The 24,016-nt window shown below is 47.6% G+C and overlaps 1 protein-coding gene across 1 annotated transcript in view; it reads right to left on the minus strand.

Annotated features, from left to right (window-relative positions):
• PAPPA2 (pappalysin 2) overlaps window positions 1-24,016 on the minus strand; it is an 86,868-nt gene that overhangs the window by 32,847 nt on the left and 30,005 nt on the right. The window contains exons 4-14 of the mRNA XM_061345637.1: window positions 22,485-22,778; window positions 21,555-21,747; window positions 19,924-20,045; window positions 18,219-18,711; window positions 17,562-17,690; window positions 16,772-16,863; window positions 16,307-16,500; window positions 14,969-15,106; window positions 11,483-11,618; window positions 11,033-11,252; window positions 422-593 (exon numbers count right to left, since the gene is read on the minus strand). Coding sequence (XP_061201621.1) covers window positions 422-593; window positions 11,033-11,252; window positions 11,483-11,618; window positions 14,969-15,106; window positions 16,307-16,500; window positions 16,772-16,863; window positions 17,562-17,690; window positions 18,219-18,711; window positions 19,924-20,045; window positions 21,555-21,747; window positions 22,485-22,778 — 2,183 coding nt within the window. The remainder of the gene's footprint in view (window positions 1-421; window positions 594-11,032; window positions 11,253-11,482; window positions 11,619-14,968; window positions 15,107-16,306; window positions 16,501-16,771; window positions 16,864-17,561; window positions 17,691-18,218; window positions 18,712-19,923; window positions 20,046-21,554; window positions 21,748-22,484; window positions 22,779-24,016) is intronic.

Here is a 24,016-nt window from a genome sequence, read left to right on the forward strand (position 1 = left end):
AGAGAAGACATCCCTGGGATGTTAACCCTCCCAGCAATGCCCACCTGGAGAACAGAAATGTCTACCTATCCTTCTGTGTGAGTGCAACACCCTAGCTTGGGACATCACCTGCAGTGGCTTTTAGCCTGGCAGAGCAGTGGTCTGGCAGAGTGTGGCAGCACTGGACTGGGAGAGCTAGAAGGACTGCAGGGAGGGAAGGAGAGGTGTTGCCAAAGCAGGACCACCAGCCACCAGCACAGAGATCCAGTACTAGAGCCTCCACTGGGCTGAGGTTTGATGGAAAGGAAGCAAGGAGGTCAGGGCTGGAGGAACAAGGTGTCCTGGGGTCACTCCAACCACCTCAGCATGGTGAAATGTCTCTTAACTAGCACTTGGTCCTAGCACAGGCTGTGAGGTCACCTCCACCTTGAGGTCTGCTTACCTGTGTGGATCCCAGGCTCTTCCCATTGCTGGAGTGGAGGATGAAGCCCTTTTCACAGGCAACAGTGCATGCCATGTGGCTTGGACCATTGGAGGTACAGTTGAGGGTGGCAGCATGAGCAATCAGTGGTCGCATGCAGCTTCCGGATCCTGTACAGGCACCATGAACACAGCTATAGAGGAAAGAGAAGAGTGAAGGGATCAACCAGTGGGTCCCAGGACTTCTTTAGCTAGGAGGGGCTCTCTCCGGGTGACACCTACATGGGATGCTCAGCAGGTCACAGGTGCCTACAGAGATGCACAGGTATCCCTCAGCCCCAGCTACTTGAAGGCTTGAAGTCTCCTAACAATGATGCCAGGAGGGTACTTTTTGACAGCTTTGCATTGGCTGCAGCTCAGCCCAGTCCTAGTCCATACCTTCCCACATTCCATCATGTCCTTCCAAGCTGATGAAAGAAGGCATAGCCAAACAATGCTCCATCCAAATTCCATGCTGTCTGGTGGGGTTACTCCAGCTTTTCTGCACTAGGGTATGCACTCTGCACTGCACAGAGCCTGCATACAGCCTGGCACCAAAGGGACTGGTGGTGCTCAGTGTAGGTGTGGCAAGACAGCAAGAGAAGGGAGGTGACAGGGAGAGGGCAGGGAGATGGGCGTATGCAGCAAGGCCACAATTCTCCCATGGCCAAAGTAGGAAAGTTGACACGAGATGGTCCTAGCAAGCAGTACTCCTGAAGGCACAGGGGGTAAAGCTATACACAGCTGTTACTGTAGCACCATCCCAAGCGGGCTGCAGCTTCTTCAAAAGCAAGGTGTTATCTAACACATGACCATTTCTTATCTCCAACATGCTCAAATCACACTAGAAACCAGAGAATTTGTGGCAAGAGACCTCCTGAAACTGCACTCTGCAGCGCCACAGGGAGTACACCTCACACATGATTGCATCCACTCACACATGTGTTCCCATAATACTCTGCTTATCCATATATCTCACAGTGAATAGTAAGAGATCTGTGTTTTTCAAAGGCAACAAAGCCTAGACAGTAACACTGGGTGTTTCCCCTTCCTTTTGAATGTTTGAATCTGCACCTCAATTTCATTCAGCCCTAGTGCAAAATAAAGACAAGATCCGCAGCAACAGATGGTCAGGAAGAAAGGATGAAGAGGCCTTTTTAAAGTCTTTGCTGATAGAAGGGTGATGAGTATGTCAAACCTTGTATTGGACATCAGAGAACCCACAGAGGACTCTCCAACTGCAAGGAAAGGTTTAGCTGGAGAAGAAACCTCTGCAGATCTTAGGGAACCAGCCATGAGATGTTCTTCAAACTCTGTGCTGCCCCTCCTCAGACCTGGCAGCACAGTTGCCCAAGCTTCATGTCCACACAGCTACACCATAGCCTGTGGTGGAAGGGAGAAGCTGCACTTTCTGCAGCTGTCTCCTCACTCCACTCGTGACCCCTTCCCACTCTGCTTTTGAGAAATGTCATCAGGATATTGTCAGTATTTATCTATATATATTTTTAAAGGCAGGAATCTTGTATAGGAGAGAGACAAAACACAAAATTCCATCTGTGGGGACAGTGCAGCCCTGGGAACAGCAATACCTTGTTTCTGAACATCATGGGACAAGGACACCTTGGTCTTGGCTGGTCCTCAGCACCTCTGCTCTTCCCACAGGTCCATAAGGCATTTCAAGCCTGTGCATGTTGATGCCAGACTCTTTAAGATCAAGAGCATCTCAACACGCACTTGTCCAGCTCTACAGACTCAGCCATGGCCACTGAGGTGAGATGCAGCTAAAAGGAGGAATTACCCTCCACTGAGCACCACCTGAAGTTACATGAGGTCCCAGGAAAGCTTGCAGTGTGTCAACCATCACCTCAAAATAAACAGTCCCCTCCTCACTGCAGCAGCTTCCCACCAACAGCCATTCATTAGGTACTGACTGAGCATCACAAATTAACCTATAGTGAAGAGGAGGGCTGGACAGAGAACTATGGTCTCCATCAGTGAAATATAGCCAGTAGATTAACTACTGGGCATGGAATGAGGCCAAGACATGGGATTGACACAACAGCTCCCACAGAAAAAGAATTCTGATGTTATCTGATGTTATCTTTCACCAAGTGGTATAGGTGCAAAAACTGACATCAGCCTTCCTGAAGCAGAGGCAGAGGTGCTGCACCTTCAGCTAGCAACTGGGGAGAGAAGGGAAGGAGCTGCACCCAAGCACCTCCCCTCTGCTCCTTTCTTTGCACGGGGATGCTGACAGGTTTTGTGCACTTCACACAGAGGTGGGACAGGCAGCCTTTGCCTCTTGCGTTCACTCAACCTCTTCAGCCAAGGATGCACAGCTAGAAATCCCACAAATGACACCAAAAAACCCCAAACCCTCAGTGCCGACACAGACGTTAAGGGAACGCAATGTGCTGTTGACTCTGGACAAGTCCACCCAGCCAAAGGCATGGTGGAAACCTGCAGGCCACAGTCTTTAAAGAGCTGGTGGGCACGGGAGGGGACCACAAAGGAGAACAAGAAGAAAGGGGCTGTTTTTTCAATGCAGACCTGTTTATGAAGTGAGAAATGGTTTCAGGGCAGCTGCTGCAAATTCTTTCACTAGCTTATATTTCCATTTGCTTCCTTTTTAAAGAATTTGTTTTATGAGCACAGCGTTTGTCAGGTCATTAGCTTCTGAGGGCATCTGGTACCAATTGTAGCCCTCTCCCCTCCCCTCCTGCAGTCACCTTCTCCAGGCAGTTGCTTTGCTCCCTGTCTGTACCCCAGGCATACACATGCTCCCATCCCCAACTCCAGCTCCCCATGACAAAGCCACTCTCTCAAACCTTCTCACGTGTCTCTGCACAAGCATGTGTGAAAGCAGCTTAGCTGCTCTTCTTTCCAGCCTTGCTCTTGCATCCCATCCCCTTCCTTACCAGCCATGGGCATGTAGGGAGATACAGCTGGTGCTCAGCATCCATACTATGGTGGTTGGTGCTACATCAACAGACCACCACAAGGAAGTCCTTACCTATGGGTACATCCGGGCACATGGAGGTTATCTAACCAAACTGTAGACCACATGTTGGGTAACAGGATTAGGAGATTAGCAGTGGCTTCACTAAGCAGCTGTATGCTACAGGGAAGCTCGGTGCCCACCCTGGGACCCCAAGACACCTAACTTTATTTGCTCATGATGCTGTGTTGAGTTACAGAGCACTCATTGTGGCACTGATTCAAGGTGGGGTGGTTACACTTCTGGACACATCCAACTAGGCCAAGTGCTTGGTTGGGGCAGCTCTGCTGACACTGGTGGAGTGACAGGACATTGACTAGGGCAGCCTTGTCAGTCAGGACACCGTTGTTATTAAATAACAAGTAATGAAGCACAGATCCTTTTCAGCGCTGCTGGGCACATTTTGTTTTTCCACCAGGTTGGAAACACAACTGACAATGCTGGTATAAAGTAGATCAAGACATCAGCAAATTTCTTACTGTATTATTATATCTGAAAAATGTTAAATAAATTAGTTTTACATAAGGGATTGATAATCATAGATGATAATATCAAAATAATTCTTTTAATATACACCAGATATATATACTCATTCATGCGTTCTTTATGTGTACATAGATGTATTTCACAAATAATAAGCTTTCTCTTTGGCCCAAAAGATGACTAACGTGTTGCCATTTTCTTTGTGACTAACAACACCCCTATCCCACAAATACCCACTAGGTTTTATTTTGAAAATGATCTGCAACCTTTTAACTCAAGTTCTGAGAAGCTATTCCCGTCCTACGTGTAGCTTTGAAGTCTGGTGCTATTATTCCAGACCTGAAGAGGGGCTCAAACACTGACAGTTTATTTTCCCAATGTATTTCTCAAATATATCAGTAAGCTTAAAAAAATTTTGTATATATATAATATATATATATAAATATTATATATATATATCACTTCTATGTACATACTTTGCCTTGATGGCTTGCTTTATTATCAGTATCATCACAACTATCACTGCACCACTCTGGGCCAGGACACCCTTGAGCCTGATGGTATACAGTGCAGAATAAGAGTAAGGAAATCAAGCCATGTGGTAAGTCCCCATCATAATCCACATGTCTTACCAGGGTTTGGGTAAAGTGATGGAATAAATCACTGCTCCCAGCTGCTGGAATCACCCTAATGAAGGCTGGACGAGGAAATGGTGCCGTTAGCCCAGTTCTGATCTCAGCATGAAGGAGCTCTTTCTCTTTTTGATGATAAATGAAATTCCTTTATCACAGCTGCAAACTTCTAACTTTTGCCCATTTCTGATTCAGGCCATATAAGATGTGGGACAAGCCAATTTTTTTTTTTTTTTTTTTCTGCATGAAACATCCAGAAATATTTCCATTTTTATCCCAGCAGCTTTTGAAGCTCAAACTAATGATTTGTCAACATCGTTTTCACAAAATACCAAGTTTTTTTCCTAACTTATTCCACGTCAGCACCAGGCTGCATGATTTTCTGGGCTCACCAACTCCCGCAACTCATACATCAAAGAAAGTTTCAGATGTGAAATTTGTGAAATTCTGCTTTGGAATGATAAGAGGTTTGTTCTGAAATGGGACCGATTCTATAAACAAGGCCAAAACCTTTCCTTTGAGATCCTTCATCTTTCTAGAATAAAAGCAGGAGGCAACTGACAGCAATAGTGGCAGTGGTGGCAACGTTGGTAGGGAGATACTGTTTTGTTGTGAAAAAACCCAAATCCTGAAAAGCTGAAATTTCACATTTTACAGCAATTATTCCATGGAACACAGAAAATACTGATGGATTTACCCAAGTCAAGCTAAGCCAAGCCAAATACAGTGCAGCTGCCTAAAGTCTAATAAATCATCCAAAAATTGCTGTACTATCTACACAAGCTTTCAACCCAAAGATTGCTGCTAAAACAGCCCTTATCATCAAGCTCTGACTTTAACAGGGAAAATTATTCTAAGTTCATCTCATGGTACAGATTTCTGGGGAGAGGGTGTTATAGGAGATGTTGATGGAAAGGTAAAGGCTTCAGCCAAATCTCCTGAAGTTAAAAGTAGTCACTGCATGTACTCTGGTGGAGTCTGGACTGTAGCACTGAACATCAGTGAGATAAAAGATGTTTACCCCAATGTGGTCTAGCAAAAGGGAATAGCTAGGAAATGAGAAAAGGTGTTTTGGAAATACTTGGGAATTTCTCCCTTCAGGCATGTTTCTCACAGAGGGGAAAGGTCTCACTTTTCCAGTAAATCTGATGGCAACCATCCTTGTGGGAGCAGGCTACGTGTACAGACCCAACGGTGGTGATACTTCTTGATTATGATCTTCATTGAGGTTGCCATCTCAAGAAAAGATGTTTGCTTCTGTACGTGACTCCCAAAGAAACTTGGCAAAAAAACAACATCTTTGAGTCATCCACTGTCATCTACCTCGCAGAGAGGGAAAAGGCACCAGTAGGATGTCAAATGGCACCTCTGCAGCCATAATGGAGAAAGAAGAAAAAGAAGCAAGAGCAGATCAATCTTAATATATTTCCAGACAGCTCCCTTCCATGTTTTTTTGTTGTTTGTAACACCAAAATAGACTTATGGAAGCACAGAAAGTGAGGCTGAATGGCACGTTAAGGTTGGTCTAGTCAACTTCCCAACCTGAGCAGGGTGGACAGGTCCTTCGTCACTCCTGAGAGGAGCTGGTGACTCCTTCCTGAACACAGGTAACCCATCTGCCCATTGTAAGGCTACTTGTGTAGGATTTACCTCAAGAGTACATACTCAGCTACCCCAATGAACACTTTTATCCGTATCCAATTCTCACAACAACACACTGTAACTCATTTCTGCCATCTCATATCATGCCCAGAGGAATTCACTTCTGATCCACATCTACTACCAAGAAAGACACCTAAATAGTCAAGGGATTTCAAATGGGAGTTGCAAGCAGAAGCCATAGCTGGACTGCAAGACTTACATTATAAGATTTAAGGAGGAAAAAACATTTGTTGTGACAGAGAGGATATGGTGAGAGGATCTGATCTCTCTGTACAGACACATATACACAGAAAAGTCATCTGCTGGCAGGAAGCATTTAGACATTTCTGACAAGAATGGAGTGAAAGCAACTTTAATCTCAAAATCAGAGGCAAATTCTCAGCAGAGGGATACTGAATGTAAGAATAGCTCAGTAGGCGAGATGGTGGACTCGCCACCTTCCTGCAGCCTATACCAAGAGATAAGAGAGCCTTCAGAAGCACATATTTAATCTAGTTTCTGTGAAAAATGCTACTGCTTGTATATGACAGTAGGGAAGGCGGGCAAAACAGGGCAGGCTGGCTGCAGCAGTACACCAAGGGCTCTGCAGGCAAACCTCAGGGTCTCCAGGACTTGCTCCCTTCTTCACCGAACACAGGAAGAAGACTTTGAGATTCATGTAATGTCCATAGTGGTAAGAGAATAAGGAATCAAGATCAAGCTTCAGGGTATCATGAGAAGCTGTTCGAAGTTTAGGAAAGAAACATGCCTTGCAGTCACGTCTTCTCTGTGTTGTAATTCACCTTCCCTCAGTGTATCAGGGGCTGGCCATGCTTGGGACAAGTTTATTGGACCAGTGGCCCTTTCCATGAGGTGACACCAAGCACCCTGCTTCTAAGCTGTCCAGCTACCATGATTGGCACCAAATCAAAGTGGTGAAAACCTTCTGTGTTGGGAAATATTTTTTCCTAGGCTGGTCTCAGGGAAAAGCAGAAAATGTTTTGAGCATCCTCATAAAACCCCATATACAAAGTATTGAACTCAAGAAGCTGACTAAGCTGCAGAGAGCAAATAGAATAAGGCAGCCTATGACAATGGTCGATACACCTCCAAGGCTTTCCTTTGTCACCTTCCAGCTGGACAGTGAAGCCACCAGTTTAAGAAATTGATCAAGTCCTGCAGTAGAGCCTTGGCCACCACTGCCCACCACCTGGTCAGGGACCTACAAGAGAAGTTCCAGAGGTCAACAGGCTTTGGTGTTGGAGGAGAGGTACTTGAAAGGTCTCCATGGCGGAGGCTGAGGGGAGCCCATGCTTCAGGAAGGGTGGTGATCAGGATCCTAAGTTCAGTTCTTGAGAAGTGCTTTCCTCCAAGCCAAGGAGAGAGGATGAGCATGGTGCAGGATAGACACAACCTGCTCTGATAGGCCTCATGCTGCACCCAAGAGGCTCCGTTTGCTTGGTAGAGGCAGAGAACAGATGTCCAAGCAATATGTGTTGTCCTCACAGAAGACAACTCTCAGTGCCGGCTCCACTGTGCATGCAAGCAGAGCCTGAGCAGACACTGGCTGGGAGGAGAGAGTGGTGATGGGGGTACATTTTAACCTGAACGGCATCTCAGCCGTCAGGGTGACCTTGGGATACCAACAAAAGGGTCCATCTGCTTTGTGCATGGTCCCTGACCATGGGGCACCCTAGGCCAAAGGGAAGAAACACCAGAATCCTCACAAATTTTAACACCAGCACAGATGCAGTTCATAAACTGACCCTGCATAAATTTGGCACCCGGCAGAAAAGAAACCAAACAAAACCTGCCTGGGAAATGGGGCTCAGCTGAATAAAGCTAAGCAATTAAAAAGATGTAAACAACCCCCTTCTTTGTCTGATTTTCTCTCTCTGACATCAACTTTCCATATAAAAGGAACCCAAACCTCACTCCCCTTGATGCATCAAATCCACTTTGAGGGAGCAGAGAAGGGTACTCACACAGGAAATAAAACACAATGCAGATAGCATTTTGTAACACCTTTCCTGTTAACCTGCCAAGGCATTTCCCAGCATATGCTAACATAAAATCAAACACACTAAAAATAAAACCAAACTAAAAATAAACATAATGGAGGAAATGAAAAATGTTTCCCTGGTTCAGCATATAGCCTGTACCAAGCAAAATAGGAGAGACTGTGACACAGTATGAAAATACAAAGGATGAAATCTGCAGAGTTTGAGTTTCCTGGGTGGAAACTCATTAAAACTGATTTCTGCTTAGGCTCATAAGGTACAGAAAGCAAAGAAGAGCCCTGAGCTGCTGGCAGAGACAGTAGAAAGGGGTAAGTGGTGCTGGTAGCAAGGTGCAATGGAGGGACACCTACACTGCTTTGGTCTGCAAGTGCTCCTTCAACCTCCACAGCTCAAACGTGTCCAAAAGCAGAAGACAACTCTTTTTTCAAACCAAGGATGTACTTTTTTATCATCTAATTCTTGCTGCATCCTGGCCTGAAGAAGGCTGCATTTCATCAGCAAAAACATGATCTGTTTTTTTCCCAGCCTGAAAAGCGCTTTTGAGATCCTTCAAGATGGAAGATGTTGCAGAAATATCAAGCTGTCATATATTCATTATTTTGGCAATGACCATTCCTAGACTAAGTCAGGAAACTTCATTTCTTTGTTGCTTTTGTTACCATCCCTTTCTTGGGTTATTTTAGGAAAGCACTCACATTCACATACTGTGTATATGAGGCTAGGTGCATGCGAACGGTCAATTCAATTCTTTACAGGAATAATACAGATCTTCTGTGATCTTTTACAGATGAATGTTTCTAAACCCCTTAAGATTTTATATTCCTGAATTTTTATAGGGGATTTTTCCCCCAGACTCCACCTGCCTTTTATGAAATGGATTATTAGCTCTTAAAAATAAAAATACTACTGTACATTACTTTTGGAGATGAAATAGATTTAAAAATATGATAAGGGGTATACTTAGATGTTTTCTGACTGAAGTCAGATCCTTTATTATTTGTGAGGCTACTGGAGGCTGTAAGCCTAATCCCTCTTTAAATATTCAAGCCTTTTGTCCAGAAAAGCAAAACTATAAATAGCATTTCCTACTCTGAAAACTCTGAAAACACTCTGAGTGCTTGCTAAGAGCACGTGTGTAACCTGCAATACTGCAGCTAAACCAAGGCAATGGGGAGCCCGCACAACAGCAGCAAGAGGAGAAGACATGAGGATCCTTCTGTGCCCACACAAAGGGGACAGCATGCAGCTCTGTGCGCTTTGGTGATATGGGGACTGGCTTGTGCTTCAGCTGTAATGAGACTTTTAAGAGAAAAGCATCTGTTTTCCTCCCTATTTGTCCCCTTATGAGCTTCTCCCCGTCCATAGGTAATGCTCAGCTGTGTTCAGTTAGTCTATTCCTCCTTCCAGTCACTTCTGAGGGGAGGGGTAAGATCTCAAAGCAATGAGAGGGTAAAATTATTTTAAAGGATGAGAAAATGTAATTGAAAAACCACATCAGTTGGCTGGGTTCTTAGAAGCATGTGTGTACATAGCTGTAACATCTACCAAGAGGAAACGGACTGCATTTCAGGTGGACACTGATCCTCTAATGTAAGGCTGAGAATAATATTTATATGCTGACTCACTAAGATTAATGTTTCTGTGTAAATCACACATGCACTTAAAACAAAATAGAAAGGAAAAAAAAAAAGGGAAAGTAAAAAGCAACTGCAGGATATTCATAGCTTCCAGAACTCTACATAAATCAATTGTACCATGATCCCACAAGCTTTTAGACAAGCACACGTACGCTCATTCATTACTGGGGATCTTTGTCCATCCAGGGCCATCAACAGAAGAAAAATGGCAGTAGCAGTGATGCAATGACCCTAGTGAAAGCCCTTCACTCTTAACACCCTCACAGCTCCAGCAAAGCTTGGACCCAGTATCAGTATTCCCAGTGGTGCAGTTTGAGTAACTGGCTGAACCAGAGCCCTGGATCAGCACTCATGCAACTTCAGGGAGCCTGAGATCTGAAACCAGAGCCAGACTTGGCAGGTCTGGCTGTCGTCAGCCCCACTACCCCTGTAGGACAGAGCTGAGCACCATCTTTTCATTCCTCCTTGGGTCCATGCCTCTGCTTGGCATGCTCTTTCTGCCTTGTTTATTTAGTCTATTTTGGACTACAGTCCTTCCCCGTCCTTTTGCCAGCACGACCCGCTTGGAGAGCGGCGCCCGTTCTGCATACGCTGCCTCTCGTTCGCTGCTTTATGAAGACAGGCAGACGCCTGGGAGCAACAGACATCAATAAATTAGAGCACCGTTGCTACTATTATTGTTATCACCCCATTATAACAGTGCAGCATGAGACCTGTTTGGAAGCCTTGGGGAAGGGGAGTAAGCACAAAGAGAAGGAGGAGGAGGAAAAGGAGAAGGAGGAGAGCCTCACCCCCACCTCCTGCAGTGTGGGGAAGACTGGAATGGATGGAGATGGAGCTTGCAAAGCATATGCAGAAGCATCCAACATTTCAGCTTCAGCAGCAACCCTTAACAGTAACTCCTCAGCAGAAGGAGTTTGGTTTTCTCAGCAGGGAACAGCCCTTTAGTGCAGTTTTGTGCAGATGTAAGGTCACACACAACATCTATTTTCTTGCCTCCCCTCAGCGAGATAAGCAAATCTAGCCATTATACTGGGTGTTCCAACACCACCTCAAAAACCACTGGAGAACAAGTCATGAAACATTCAGCAAGTAGATAAAAACTCCAGAACGCAAGCATAAAGCCCCAGGGGAGAGAGGTACTCTGGGTGCGTGTTGCATAGTGCTCTGAGGAGACCATACCTGCAGCACTGATGGCCATATCCCTCCCCATGTTGAAGGAGGCAGGCAGTGGGGTCAGAGGAGCCAGGCTGAGTTGAGGTCCGCAAGGCCACAGCAGCAATGCCCACAAGTGGGGAGGAGAAGTTGAGCAGCACCGAAACAGCCCAGTGGGATGGGTCCTCCTGGCCATGGCTCACATTAATGATGAGGGGGTTGTGCTGGCATGACAGCTCGTACATCCCTGCAAGACAAGGCAAAGAAAGAAGCCACTAGCTCAACTTCAGGGATATTTTCCCTGCTTTTGGTTTATCTCTTCTGCTTTCCCACACATCCCAACAGACCAGCTTGGGAAGCAGAAGATGCTACAAGTGGGAATAGGGGACAGCGGCACCCAATCCAGTGACAGATCCAGAGAGCAGGGGTGTGAGCTCTTGGTGTCCCTGCTGGTACCACAACCCATAGGTTGCTCACCCAAAGAGCGGTTCAGCCCATCTATGTCACTCAGCTGGACAGCGACCCTTGGCTTGCGCTGGTTGCTTGGGATGGTGCCAGAGGAGGCCAGGAAGATCAGGAGAGAGGTGGGCACTGCAGGTCTCTCAAAGCACACCTAGGCAGGAGGGTGAGAGAGACCCTGAGAGGATGCATACGAAATACAGCCTTTCTGATCCCATATATACAAGGAGACAAAGAGGGAACGTGGTGAGAAAGCAGGCACAGGGTTAGTGGGTCAGAGACTACAGGGCAGCAAATGTGTCGGAAGAGAGAGAAGAGAAAGAACGGTGCAGGAACACACTCCTTTCCCTCCTAATTCCTCTTTTCCTTTTCACCAGTCTTCCCCACAAGTATCAGTCTCCTTGCCATAAATTTATGGTATCTTCCCAGCTTCCACATTTGCTGCTGTTAAAATTGAGCAACACCTGACCAAGACCTGGATTACCCTTTTCCAGCCCTCCCACCACCACGCTCTGACTCCCACCCCATGGAGTGCTGGCTAGGCAAGCAAGGTATTCAGAGCTACTGGCCCTGCCACCAGAATATCTCCATTTAAAAAAAAACAACAAATCCAGACAACAAAACCAACAAAGAACAGCCTCAGTACCCAAAGTGACTGCAAACTGTCCATCAGCCAGCACATGGAAAGATTTGTGGGAAGAAGCCCTGCCTGCTAGGACAGCCGACAGCTCCCCACTTGTCTATAGCCCCGAAGGCTACGGGAAGCAGCCGGGAATCTCGTGGCATCAATCATAGCAGGACAGATGTTCTTTGGAAGTAAGAAGATAGAAATGTTTTTCTCCCCCACCCTGGTATCCCCCCACCCTGTGCCAAGATGTGTTTTGATCAAGATCCACCCTATGGAGTGTTTTTGTTAAATGCTGGTGTGGAGGAAGCCCAGAAATTCAAGGCGAAGGTGTATTTTGGAGGAGGACAAGTCCCAGCAGGCCAGGCACAGCCCAAGGAGCAGACTGTGGGAGCGGAGGGGACAGCCACCTGATTCGTGATGGCAGCCCAGCCTCAGGGCTGTTCATGCCATGCCAGGCATTGCTTATGCATGGGAGCAGGAAAAAGCACTGGGCTTCAGCCCAGGGCTCCCACCCTGCAGGGAGGTGTTCGACAGCAGACACCCCAGAGCGAGTCCCCACTGCTGCCTACATGCTCCCTTGGGCAGGGCTTGCTGCAAGGAGTGGGCCAGGAGGCACAAGCATTTTTATTTGGTACATCCCTACTGCCTCCTTTGGTGAGAAATGTAGGGGTGGGGGGGAGAAACAGGAAAGCCAAAGGGAGGAAAGGAAATAAAGAGAAGATGAAGAGCCAGCAGTGCTCACAGCCTGCTCTAAGGAGCCCCTCAGGACAGGACTGCAACAGGAAAGCTCCAAGGAGTCAGCCAATTTTAAACCAGGCACCTGCTGCCTGCTCCTCCGAGCATGGTTCTGGAGGGGAGAAGAGATAGTTGAAGTCAGGTGGGGCTTTCCCTGGACTACACAGCTTAAGGTGGAAGGTTTAGTCTTTGCCTTCCTACAGCGCACCTACTTGGTGTTGAAAGACACTGGCCCCAAATTAGACCAACATCAGCTGATTTGGACTGAATGTCCCAATTCTTTTTTAGTTTTAATGCATATGATGAGCTTGGCCACAGCCAGCTATCTTAATTTTAATCCCTCCCTCTCCCCCTTTCCTTTTTCATTTCCTGCATGTTACGCATCCTGACTTGCTTACAAGTGATTTTGATTTCTTTCCTCACCGGATGTGTTGGAAACTGAGAACAAAGCATGGCTAGAGAGCTGCAAATCATAATGATTCCCATCTGCAGACCCAAGGTGCACGGTAGATGCTTTGTTAGGTGACACACACACACACGGCTCTTGCTCCCCAGCCTACTTACAGCATGACCTAGCCTTTCCCTTGTTATTGGTGCCACCTCTTGAGAAATGCTGTCGGAAGCAGTTCCTACCACCCTATCAGTTTTGTTGCATGGCTCTAACAGGGTGACGCAGGTGCAACAGCTTTAAAATGGCCATAGGAGCTGGTGGGCACAAAACACCATGTGCACATGGGTACACATGTGCATGAACAGCACTATTCCTGTCAGGGCAGGCGGGTGCGCTAGGCAAATTGTCAACAAGAAGCTGTCTTTCCTAACCCAATATGTTACCAATCAGGCAAACTGTATTAAAAACAAGGAAAAAAGAAAAAGGGCATATTTATTACTAGTCCATAAATAATTTTATGGGTGGAAAATAATAGCACTCCTAGAGAGAGCATGGAGAAACAGTAATGAAAGTCTTTAATATAAACATCCATAGAGGAAGAGAACTGACCGCAAGCTCCAATAAAACTGGAACACGCTTTAACCCCTGGTGAGAACTGGAAAGCAGGCTTTCATCTAGGTAGGGCAGAGGGGGAGATTGCTGCTTTCTCACTAGCAAAGGAGGAAAGGAGCAGCGTTTTTCATGGCCAGAGTCTGAAGCCAGAAAGTAGGTTGTGAGCACACAGACAAGGAAGAAAGGGAAAAAAGAACAGTTAAATGAAGTTCTGTGGAGAGACAGAGAAGCTCAGAGGCAATAGCCATGTTTATTCACTCAGGTTTGACAATTCACCAAGTCATCTGAGCCTCTTGGGAACAGGTCATCTCTAGACAGCCTCAAGCAGAGCAGGGCAAGGTGCCCCTCAAACTGCAGAGGAAGCAGCACGCCAGAGCCCAGCTTTCCAGTAACACCAGGAAACAGCCACGAAACCTCTAAACCGTGTCTGTGGTCAGAAAATCAATGCTGTAAAAATCACATTGGCCTCACCCTCAGCTCTCTGTCCTGCTCCTCTGCCTGCTAGGACAGAGAGATTCAACCCTCCAGATGCCCTCCCAGAGGCAGCCCCCAGCTGTGGAGGCAACTCCTGAGCTCCCATTGGGATGCAGGACCAGCATCTTTGGCACAGAAGTGCCTCCTTTGGCCTGGTGTCACCAGTGAGGGCAGAAAGACCTGCATACCACAGCTGGTTCCTGTGGGCTCAGGGTGCTCAGCAGCAACCTGAATTGCTCAGGACCCCTCAGGATGGCAGAGTATATCCAGCTACCCTCTTTGTTCATCAGTCATGGGGAACGAAGGCAACTAGGACTTTCAACACAGCTTGTGTCTGCTCTCTGTGGGTGTAATGGCACAGCTTGACTATAAAGGACAGTTAGGAGCAAGTTGTTTCTCAGCCTCAACACATTTCTGTGGGCTTCTGGTTTCAGGCACAGCCCTTCTCCTGGCAGTTTGCCCCAGGATGGGTTTGTTGCTCACAGTGGGAATGGGGCAATGATGTAAGACCCAGCCACAGGCATTTGGGGTTTTTGAAGAGTTCGGTAGAATACTAAGTCCTACATGAGCAGTTTTTAAGACTGCTGTAGCTCCTACAAGACAGAAAAGGATGGGCCTTTATCATCAAAATGCTGAGGTAAGCAAATCCTTCATCCTTACTTACCTTGAGCCAAACTCCTTCATTGCCCAAGGACATTCTCTCCTCATCTGGATCCTGAGCATTGTCTTGGCTGGCTGTGCAGGGGAACCAAGCAGCCAGGGAAAGGTCCTTCGGCACACTGTGAAGGTGGGATTTACATACCTGAAAGGAGAGATTTATTTCAACCCAGAAAGAAACAAGGAAAGTGAAAGAAAGAAACAGTACCTACAAAACCTCAAGGCTCAACAAATGTTGAGGAAGATCTCAGCTTGTTTTCTAGTAACTTCTTTTGCCTAGCAAACTTGTTTTGAAGACAATTAGGATGCAGGTTCCTAAGCAGGAGTGACATCTTGCCACCCATACCTGCACAGGAGACTTTTGCCATTTTGGGGTGCTGTAAATATGCCATTTAAGCACCCTATGGTGTCTGTGGGGCTGAGTCAGGAATCAAGCCAAGCTGTGAGATGATAGGTAAGACCGCAGTGTCCTGATTTTGCCTGGCCTGATGAGATCCAAAGGTGTGATTCATTTGCCTGAATACCAGTTTTCTGTTCCACTCAGTGCCCCATGGTATCCCAAATATCCACATATGCCTGGCAGGAAAAAAAGCCAAACCAGGAGATATGTGTATCATTCTAGAGGAGTAGACAACTGAGTCCAAGGCATCTCATCAGACATATATATCTGAGCAACTTAATCGTGTAGGTCTCAAGAAGAATGTTTCTTATATCAGGTCAATAGAAACACATGCATAACAGACTAAATATGACTTCTTGACAAATTTCTTACCCTTCTTCAGTTTGCAAGGAAAGAACATACACATACCATGTTAACACTGATCAGGCGAATTCCTATCCTAGACCTCCAGGCCCAGCTCCAAAGCCCATATGAAAGATGGGAATTCTCCCACAGTTTTTCCTTGGCTTCAGATCAGAGAGTTTGAGAGCAGTACAGATGCTGATGAATGCGTGATTTTATCCTTTCAGGCCCTGACCTTATAAGGTATTAAACTTGTGGGATTTTTTTTAAACCAACATGCTCAAGGTTGTGCGTTTAGCTGGTGGGATGGTGGTGGTCACTGTTTTGCGAACCGCATGATTGGGGGGTTGCTCCCAGCCTTGGGGAAACATGCTCCCATCTACTGCAGTTCCCAGGCTTAGGGACTACTGAAAGAGAGGTGTGAGAAATGCACAGGTCTTCTACTGGCCCCCTGCATGGGAATAGAGCAATCAATGAACGCTTCCAGAGCTGCTCTGAAGGTTTTGGTTTTGCCACAATGCACTCTTGCAGCAGTGACCTCCCCAGCTTTACTGCATGGGCTTTGCTAGACAACTCAGTTTTGGGGTCCATGCCTTCACTCACCGTCACAACAGGCTCTCCAGTGGCTAAGGAAGCAGGGCAGGACTTTGCGTCATGATGGGAGGCATAGGCTTTTGTTGCCCACAGATCCACATAGCCATCGGGTGTGTAGGGTCCACAGTCCAGGACACTGATTGTCTTCTCAAATGGCTCACACACGCCGTCCCCATCGTGCACGTAGCACAGGCTTGGTTCCCCTGCAAGGAACGACCTGTTTACAAACCAGGCTCCAGGCACATACATCTCCACATGCTCCTCCCAGGAGGCATGCTGGCTGTTTAACCCTGGGATTTCCCACCACAAGGAACTGACAAGCTCCGTGGATCACTCCAGCTGGAAATCCACGTTTTGTTCTGAGGAGGTGCATCATTCCCTCCTCCAAGGAGCAGTGTGAATAATGGAGCAGTGTGAATAATGTATAGTTTTGACTCCTGCCTCAAAAGGAGATCACAATCCATTTGGACTCACCGACACAGTTGAAGCCTTTTTCCTTTTTACACTTCCTGGAACAGCCATCTCCATCTAGCAAGTCCCCATCATCACATTCCTCCTCCAAGCTCCTAAGAGGACAACAGTTAAACATGTTAACAATGCCCTTGACTGAACATTCCTGTGCTTCTTCTCAATTGTGAGTGAGGACCCCATATCTTCGTTCCATTTCCACAGAAGCAGGGAGAAGAGGAATAACTACATGTGGAGTAAGGTAGAGGAGAGAACACACTGTATCTTGCCAGGGGATAAAAAAGTTGAAAACACAGCACATGGCAGAAGGTGTGACTGTACTGTGACTTTCTTATAAGACCTAACACAAGAACAATGGGAAAAAATGAAGCTATAAGCAACAGAAGAAGTAGAGAACCAAGTATCAGGAAGACTTGCTGCTGGAGAAAGCAAGAGTTGGAATGGGCAGGAGGTTCTGAGATGGGGCTGGTGTTTCAGTGGGAGCTGGAGAAGGGAGAGAGAGAAGGTTAGCCCCAAGGGAGTCAGGAATCAGCCCCCAGTTGACATTTATGACATCTCATGAAGAAAAAAAGCCCAGGCAGTTTCCTGAAAAAGGTTCTGTCCCCACATTGCAGAAAATAGACCCAATAGGCAAAGCTGGCAGAAATGCCTTGATTCATATCTGTTCCTTTGTGCACAGTTACATATCCCAAACCGCAAGGAGGAAAAGAAAAAAACCCTCCAGTGTACATCCTTGGGGCAGGATGACGTGACAGCTTACAGAACCTCAGCTGAGAGCTTGAGTTTCTTGACTTACGTGGTCACCTTCCCATCCCCACAGTAGGGTGCTCCATGGACATGGACAAGCGGTGGGGAGGCTTCTCCTGATGTTGTCCCAGAGACTGCCTGTACCTGGTATTGGTACACCTGCCCAGGCATGACTTCCCTGAAAGAACAGAGAGGACTTGATGAAAGAGTAGGAGGGAACAGCCCCTACATTTGCAACAGATATGTTCACCACAGCTACAGAAATAATATGTGTGTGCCCATGCAGTATCACAGTCTGACATGCGTCTTTGTACTCTAAACAGCCAGAGGCAGAGACTGTGGGAAGAGGGTCTCTGCCGGGTCATGCAGAGGGCCCTGCTACTTTTTTTCCCTAGAAGTCTGAGCAGGAGAGAAGTGGCATTAACTGGAACAATAATTTTCCTGGTTGTGTTGATGGGGAAAATGTTTCTGGGTTAATAAGCTCCTTCTAGTTAGCCTGGGCTCATGGGCAAAGGTTATGCTAGCATGGTGGGTCTGCAACAAGCTTTCTCAGTGCTGAACACAGAATCCACTTGTGGCATTGAATGTCATAATTCCCGAGGTGGGGAGGGAAGGAACAAAACACAAGCAACACCATCCATGGATTCAAAGGCAGGACTGGAGGAGGTCATCAAAACTGTCACAACAGAGCAGCCCTGTCACTCACGTGTCAACGAAAAAGCGGTGTGCCTGAGGTGGGGTGGCAGGGGACCCACTTGCAAATGGGGGGTCACGGAGGACTCGGTACTGGATCAGCTTGCAGGCAGAGCAGAGAGAGCTGTGGGGCATGGATGTCAGCAGGGCCGTGTCTATCTCCATCCTCTCATCAAAGGTGTAGATTTTGACTCCAGACATCTTTTTAGGGATGTTAAGCTTCACGGTAAAGGGAACATCACAGAAGGTGTCCAGGGGGCCCAAATGGATGGACTCCCCATGCTCTGTCAGGATTTCAATGTCAGATAGCGACTTGGGAGAGCCCGTGGAGAGGTACGTGGTCCAGAGGGTGAGGGAATCAGGGTAGACAGGATGCAGGAAGCGCAGCTCCAGGATGCAGCCATCTGGCTGGGGGCATGGCACAGTCATGTTCATGTGGTATAAGTGGAGCTCTGGACTCCAGGCCTGCAGGCTGGGCTCACAGGGCTGATCCACATCTGGAGGCCCTGGGCAGGAGGGATGAGAAGGCAGCTGATGAGAACCAGGGGACAGCTAACTTTACAGGGGACACAAAGAGGCAATCCTCCCTGCAGCATCCCATAGGTCCTTGAGCATCTCTGTACTACAGCTGCACAACCATGAAGTTTTGCACTCATAGGCATATGCCAGAGCTGGTAGCATCTGCCCTAACATCCTAAAAAGCAATAAACACCACTAGTCTCCCAGCTCCTGGATATGCATACAAGCATAAGGCTTGGCAGATCTGCTGTCTCACAGTATTCCAAACCAGGGACAATGGTATCCATGCTGTAGCTGGTCACAGTGCCAAGCTTTAGAGACAGTCTGGACAGAGCTGTGAGACATGAAGCTTTCTCTATAGTCTCATGGGCACAAGAGGCTTACCAATAGCATCTGGATGCCAAGTCCCTAGGGATCCATGGTTATTGACATAGGCTAAACAGAGCAGTGACCAAAGCTTTTTGCAGGCACATGGTGGAACAGGTCACAGGCAGGAGAGGACCAGGTCTAAAGCAAGTCAGAGAAGCAGCTCTGGAAGCAAGCCAGTCAACTGTGCACTATATACAGCTCATGAGATCGTTTCACCTGGTCTCCTACCTCCTCTAGCTTTGCCATTGGAGGAGCTGAGGCAACATGAAAAGCCCAACAACCCCTGTGGCAGCTGCGTGATCCTGAAAGTCACCAACATGCCCACAAGGTGGGTCTCTAAACCAACATGTGAGTTTCAGAACAAGTGAAGTGGTAACATCCTGCTGTTCACCTCGGCCGGGAGGAATTACATCCAGCCCAGATTGCCCAGGACTTGGCACAGACTCAGTGGGACTGAGCAAGGAGCTGCTCTTGCTCCCTTTGGACAAAACTGCACTAAAGCCTGTGAATACCCTTGAGGTTTTGAATGAGGTCCCAAGATCTATGCTGTAAGACTTTTATTTCAGTTAAATGCCCCTTCCTTTGACAAGAATCTCGAACAACTTTCTGGGCAATGATTGGGGTTAAAAGCAGGGTGTCAGTTTGTTTGTCCGAAGCCATCTGGCACTTACCAGGTATTTCCTGGGCATGTAGAAGCCCTTCCTGTACTAAAGAGCCTCCCCAAAGAGGAGACAATTTTCTAAAAGAAAAAAAAGCTTCTTTTTATTTCCCAACAAGATCCCATCTCTGTTCAAGGGATTCATGGCCAGGGAAAGAGCAGGAACATTTACCTTCTGCTTCTTCTGGGGTCCAGTAGCCAGAGGAATCACACACACGAGGGGAAGAGGCCTCGTGCACGTACTGACGGAAGGTGCCATCCTCTGCACAGTTGTCGCAGAGCATGTCCTGCTCCCTGCAGACAGGGGACATAAGCGTTGGCATGCCTAATTGTGACTAGTTACTTTTCCATCCGCATTTATCCAGACAGGATCAGATGGGACGTTAGAAAAGCAAAGCTAAGTTCCCAGGAAGCCTCTGGGCATATTATCCTGCTTGAAATAAGCTTCTTCAAAGACAAGACTGTGACTGTGGACCAAGCTGGTTTTAATCTGACTTCTACATGCTCTATGGATGAGCCATTGAGTCACCTGTTCTTACCCATGAAGCAGAGCTAACAGACTTCATACTTCTTAGGGCAATGCCTCTGCAATTGGGTGCACTTGGGTCTACCTCTGCTAAACCCCAGAGTCAGGTTTTGGCTTTCATCACTGCTGTAACACAAAATGGTCACGATAATGTCAATTAGGGTGTGTGTGTGTGTGTGTCCGTCCTGCTGTGCTCTCCAGGAAAGAAAAAGGCAATTTTTTGTGATAAGTTTTAGCCACTTTCCTTGACCAGTTCATCTCAGGTCCCCCACCATGGAGCAGCTCCTGAGACAGCTATGAGCAAGAACAGGGGATGGATCTGGAGGCCCAGCACTTGCTTTCTAGACCCATATTTTCCTGCTCACAAACCACTCCATTCCCCACCAAAGCAGTTTGTTTGAGTGACTTGAGGCCAGCCAGCACTCAGAGGTTCTCATGTCCGGAGGTGTGACAGACACATGCCATTGCCATCCCTGGCCGAAAGGCACATTGTGGAGAGCACCAGCTCTTTGAAAAGGCAGCAAACGCTGATCTAAGTGTCCCAGCTACCTTCAAACAGCACTTTAAATTGCAAGAGGCAGCTTTGTGAGGCAACTTCAAAACAAGTTCAAGAACTCTTTAACATGTGCTTATGGTCCCATAATAAAAACATAGACCTAAAACCTGGGGGAAACGAAGATATTTTAGTAAGAGTGGCTGCTGATAGCGGCATTGGTGGTGTATCCAGGTCTTGATGACTTGCTGGTATTGGGGAGAATGAAGACAGCCACCCGGCACTTGGGGCTATGAACTGCTCACCAGCCAGAAAACTCTGCTTCCTTGGCATCATTTCTCTGGCTTGAAAAGTTTCCTGAGTTACCCCCAGTTAGTTACTCTGCAAGTCCGTGACAGTGCTGGGAACGAAACCCAGCTCTTGCGGTTCAAGCTCCCTGCCTTAACCACAAGGCTGCATTTCCTCCTGGTAAATAGCTATTTTATACAATAAGTGCTAAATGAAGCTCATTTTTCATTCTGTGATTGCACTCTGGGGTTTAAGAATTGGCACTGCCTCCCAACGCTCTTCAGCTTTCCCTCCCGGCACCCTGACAGCAGAAAGTTTGCGGGAGAGCCCATGTGCCAGTGGGGCCGCTGCAGCAGCCCAGCTCTTGTGTCTGACGGCTCTGCTGGAGACAGCCAGGGAGAAAAGGGGATGTGGGGTCTGTATCATAGAGGATCTCTTGTCCCCTCTAGCAGGCTCCTGTGCAATCCCAAGACCATTGCAACAGCAGACCGCTTACCTCTCGTGGATGACACCACTGATGGGAGGCAGCCAGTAGATGCTGAGGGAGTTCTGTGTCTGCCCTGTGACCATGGGAGGCATCGGGATGGGTGCAGGCTTCTTGCTCTGGCCCCAGCGCTGGTACACCAGGTCCAGGTAGCAATGCATCCGGGCCACTTGGTTGGGAGTGAAGGTGTTGGTACAGTCGTCATCTGGCGAAAGAGAGGCCAGGCTGAAGGTGGCAGGTATGGGCCAGCGATGCACGACAATGTGCACATTTCCTGATCACCAAACCCTGGTTTGGGAATCCCTAAGGAGACCTGGGAGAAATCAGTGTGTGGTGGCTTTCCCATCAGGACTCTCTGGTGTCGTGTGTCCGCACAGCCACAAGATGGCACTGCCTCAGCAGCTCCACATCCTTGGCGCTTACTCAAACAGCCGCTCGCACCAGTTCTAGCGCTTGAGCGGGGCCACCATCTTCATGAGACTCGCAGTGGGTCAGCAGGAGGTGACAGAATTGCTCTTCAGGCTTTGGTCCTCCTGGACTGCCAGGAGGAAGGCCAGCCCTCCACCACATGCCATTGGAAACCAAGCCAAAAGGGTTCCACTCAAAGGTCAAAAATTATAATAGTAATAGTTGTAATAACAACAATAAAAAAATAATAGAAAAGTTGCTTCAGGACTGGAGAACAATGGCACACCACCCTGCAGACAAAAACTGCCTTAATGTATGTCCAGTGACAGACTGGCAGGGAGGAATGGATGGAAACAGCCTGCAGCAAGAAAGGGACTAAGAAGATGCTGCAGCCTGCCACGTCCCAGTGCACCAGGAGGGACCACATAAGTTACAGAAGGAGAGAAGAGACTATTAGTGGAGGCAGAAGGGAGAGAAACCCAAGTTTCTAGGGAAGGTGACCCCTTACAATTTCCGACAAGGATTACTCATTACCTGTGTAACTCATGTAGTTGTTGAAGGGCGTTCCCATGTAATGTGTCTGGCCACAGGTGTCATTGGTGGGGTCTGGATCCCGACAGAGTTTACTCTTTGGGGTAGGAGCAGTGTCTGCACAGAGGTCTCCCGTTTCCATGGATGGAGTTGTCTCTCTGCAGGGATCATCACAAGATTCCCGCTCGCTCACTCCCTTAAAGACATGGTACAGCCCCAGGACGTGTCCCACTTCATGGATCATGGTGTTCGTGTGGCCATGCATACCATAATAAGCAGGGTTGAGAACAACTCCACCTAGAATTGGAAGTACAGAGAACATCAACCACAGAAAGAGAGAGCGGGCAGCTGCCATTACTCACCTATGCTATATAAAACTCCTCTCATTGTGCTTCTGGGTCACAAATTAGGTGCCAGATGGAGACCTGAAGACGGACATATTCACCCTTTTGAAGGATGGGAAAAGGGCTCCTTTGCCTTCTTGGAGTGGAATGGGGTGGGTGGCTTTTCTTCCCCTTCTGATCACACCATTTCCTCTAACATCTTCAATCATTTCAGCTCGCGTTTCCCTCTGTGTCTTTTCACATGTTCATAATTCAGAGCCCGCTTTGGTTCACACTTACAGCTCCAAACGAGGTTTGGAGCCAGGGCACCAAACCAAGATATGCTGTGAGTTTACAGACATACTCTTTTGAACCAGAGGACAGAAGACCTTCCCTAGCCCAGACAGTGGGTAAAGCACGCCAGCCCCCATGGCAGGGGAGGGCAATGAGGTGCCTAGCAAAGTCCCAACACACTTGGCTGTGCCAACTAGAAGCCACCTTCAGCACAAGTCCACACGAAAAGTCAAACGCCCTCCCTCTGGCCACTACTGAAAACATCAATGATCTATTGCTTCAACCTCCAACCAGACTTTAAGGAGTAAATTAAAACTCCCATGAGGTGCTGTTGCAATCCAATAAACTTCTACCACAAACCTGCCCCAAATTCACTATGTATTTTAGAGTGGGACATCCCAAAATGCAGTGTCTGAAGAGCCCTTCCTCCGCTTCATAGGGGTTTGCATGTGGGCAAGGGGGTAAAAAGCAGACTCCAGCATGTGCCCAGGCTGTCTCCAAACAGTATCCCCATGACATAGGAAGCTGTTTTAACCCACACAGCTTGGATGGCAGTGCAGTGAATAGCTGGCTCTGGCACAGCTTGCTCCCTCCTTTGCAGGACTCTGGAGGATTTACTGTGCCAGCTACCTCACAGCAGAGCTTCAGTGCTGCTGCATCTCTGCTGCTGATTGCTGCCCCTGCCAGCAAAGTTAAAACTGGCAGAGGGCCACTGTGTGATCCTGTCTCCAGCACGAACACCATAGACTGCTTGAAATCTGCTCCTGAATCATCCCCATGCAACACTGGACTACCTCATGTCCTCAAGTACAGGGCATTCCTTCCAAGAGAGGGCTTTCTTCAGATCACAGTCTCCCTGGCAGGTCTGTGACTCCTGTGGTGGAACCATGCTGGATGAACAATGGCTTGGAGCTAGAA

This window comes from Neopsephotus bourkii, unplaced genomic scaffold (genome assembly GCF_033783945.1).
Source record: "Neopsephotus bourkii isolate Nb327-2 ecotype Australia unplaced genomic scaffold, CSIRO-AGI_Nbou_v1 NB_234, whole genome shotgun sequence".
NCBI classification, from domain to species: domain Eukaryota; kingdom Metazoa; phylum Chordata; class Aves; order Psittaciformes; family Psittacidae; genus Neopsephotus; species Neopsephotus bourkii.